Raw genomic sequence first — 2,177 nt, 5'->3', positions numbered from 1 at the left:
AGTTTTACCTTGCACTTCATACTCTATCATATGTCCATTGTTTCAAACTATTAAATATCAGTGGGAATAAAAAGGTCAAGACTTCTATTCTAAAAAGCAAAATGTGGGAAATTTAGTTTTCCTTGTTTTTTTAAAATGGTGATGTTAGAAACTAATCAAATTTTAGAGAAACAAGAGTTTCTGTAGGGAATTTTCAAATAGAATAACCTTCCCTAATTCTTGAAAGATCATAAATAAAATTTTCAAGTGGTGGCAAAGTCGATTCACCAACTTATTCTATCCAGAATACCTTCTCAAGATTGCTAGAAGGGGAATGAGAATGAGGGTACAGAAATCTATATAAGCCACTGCTCTGTGAATCTTTGGGGTTCAAATTCGGTTACCCCTTTTATCTAACATATAGACTCTTCCTTTGGCAGTTCGACATCTCTGATTTAGTTCGCTGCATGAGACTACAAAGACATGGAATGGTCCAGACGGAGGTGAGTCTTGGTTGGTGTGTCATGGCTGAGTGTCTTCTAATGAGGATTTTCATGAAGATTCTGATACTTTAAAAGTTCATTTCTCTTTTGAGGTTAAACCATTTCTCTTTTGAGGGTTCCCACATTATTGCATAAATCCGAAGATTTATGATAGTGAGGGACTCTTTTTTTAAGCATGAGGACTAATACAGAAAAAAATAAAAGTATTTCTAGGCTCTTTTTAAATGTTGCCTTTTAATTTTAACCCATTTCCTGTTTAGAAAAAAAAAAGTGCAGCTTGCTGCCAGCATTAATTTTACGTAAACATGCTTTCTGAGGCTGAAGCAAATCTGCCTGGTTTTCAATGTGGAAATAAAATATAAAAACTGTTCTTGGAGTTATTTCTAAATGAAACTTGTCTCTAATCCTAATGTAACAGAAATGTATACATAAATTGGATTCAGCAAATGAATCTTCGGCTAACAACTGTTTGAGGATGACGTTAACATCACGTGTAGGAATGCTACATTGTCTAGGATTTTCAGTGAACGGGAATTACTAAATTTTCAGTGAACGGGAATTACTAAATTTTGTAAATAGAAATACCAATACTAAAAACAATGCTAGAAACAGAATGATGTCATTTATTTCCAGAGACTGTCAATATACTAGAGCAATGAGAAAATAATGGTAAAAGTGAGATATTTCGTGGCAAATGTTGGGGATAAGATTAGGACTGCAATATGCGGGTTATCTCGGAGTAAAAGCAAGTGCCACCTGTGACTCTCCTCGGGGCAGACAAGAAATGGGTTAAAAATGAGGAAATGCAATATCTACACTAAATAGAAGAACATAGGGTGGCATATTGGGAGCAAAAATTGGAGGTGGTATGAAATAGCGTGTAATTAGTGGCATTCCTTTCCTATATCCAACCTAAAAGAGGAGATAGAAGGCAACGTTCTTGCTACAAGAGGGAATGGATTCAGCAGCACTGACTAGAAGGCAGGAGGGCAGGCTGGATTGCTTAGTTTGGAGAAGACACTCAGGGGAGTGTGAAAGGGTAGGTCCATTCGTCTTCTGTTTTGATCATTTTCATTTCACTCACCTGAAATCAGACAATGGGGTTATCACCCACTGACCTACAGTCTTGTGTCCTTCTCAGGGATTACATTATTTAGAGTGTCTGTCTGCTCTGAGCGGTTCCACTATCCTTTTTTGTTTGTATTGGGGGAGGGATCTGGAAGCTACTTTCATGTATCTATAAATTCACATTTCTCTACTTGAAGAATATAGAAGTTTACTATCACGAGTATGTATAGCAAAGGCCAGAGTAACAGCCACACCTTCCTGTCCAAAAGCCAGGCCCAGGAAATGCTAGCACTCTACGTACATGAATATCTGCTTCACATAGGAGCTCAGAAATAGTCCCTAACATTTTGTATCAGAGATAAGATGGGGGGAAAAAAAAACATCACTATGGGGGAACCACCAGGATTCTTACGTTCTTGGTGGTGTGTGTATAAAGCCACCACTTTATAGCTCCAGAAACACGGGAAACATGCGAACATTCAAATAAAGCAAAAACCTTCCATGATTATAGTGCTGCGGCAGCTCCCAGTCCACTGCTAGGAAACATTCCCCCAGGAGATGGCATGCCAGTAGATCCTGTACCACCAGGGTGCTTTCAGCCATTCGTGTCACCTCAGTACCTGGAGG

The 2,177-nt window shown here is 38.4% G+C and overlaps 1 protein-coding gene across 1 annotated transcript in view; it reads left to right on the top strand.

The window, feature by feature from the left end:
• The window catches only part of PTPN13 (protein tyrosine phosphatase, non-receptor type 13), a 176,472-nt gene that overhangs the window by 169,724 nt on the left and 4,571 nt on the right, over window positions 1-2,177 (top strand). Inside the window, exon 47 of the mRNA XM_023528410.1 lies at window positions 420-482. Coding sequence (XP_023384178.1) covers window positions 420-482 — 63 coding nt within the window. The remainder of the gene's footprint in view (window positions 1-419; window positions 483-2,177) is intronic.

Source organism: Pteropus vampyrus, unplaced genomic scaffold, assembly GCF_000151845.1.
Source record: "Pteropus vampyrus isolate Shadow unplaced genomic scaffold, Pvam_2.0 Scaffold25, whole genome shotgun sequence".
Lineage (NCBI taxonomy): Eukaryota > Metazoa > Chordata > Mammalia > Chiroptera > Pteropodidae > Pteropus > Pteropus vampyrus.
The sequence above is the reverse complement of the archived record's forward strand: the minus strand, read 5'-3'. Positions and strand labels throughout refer to the sequence as shown.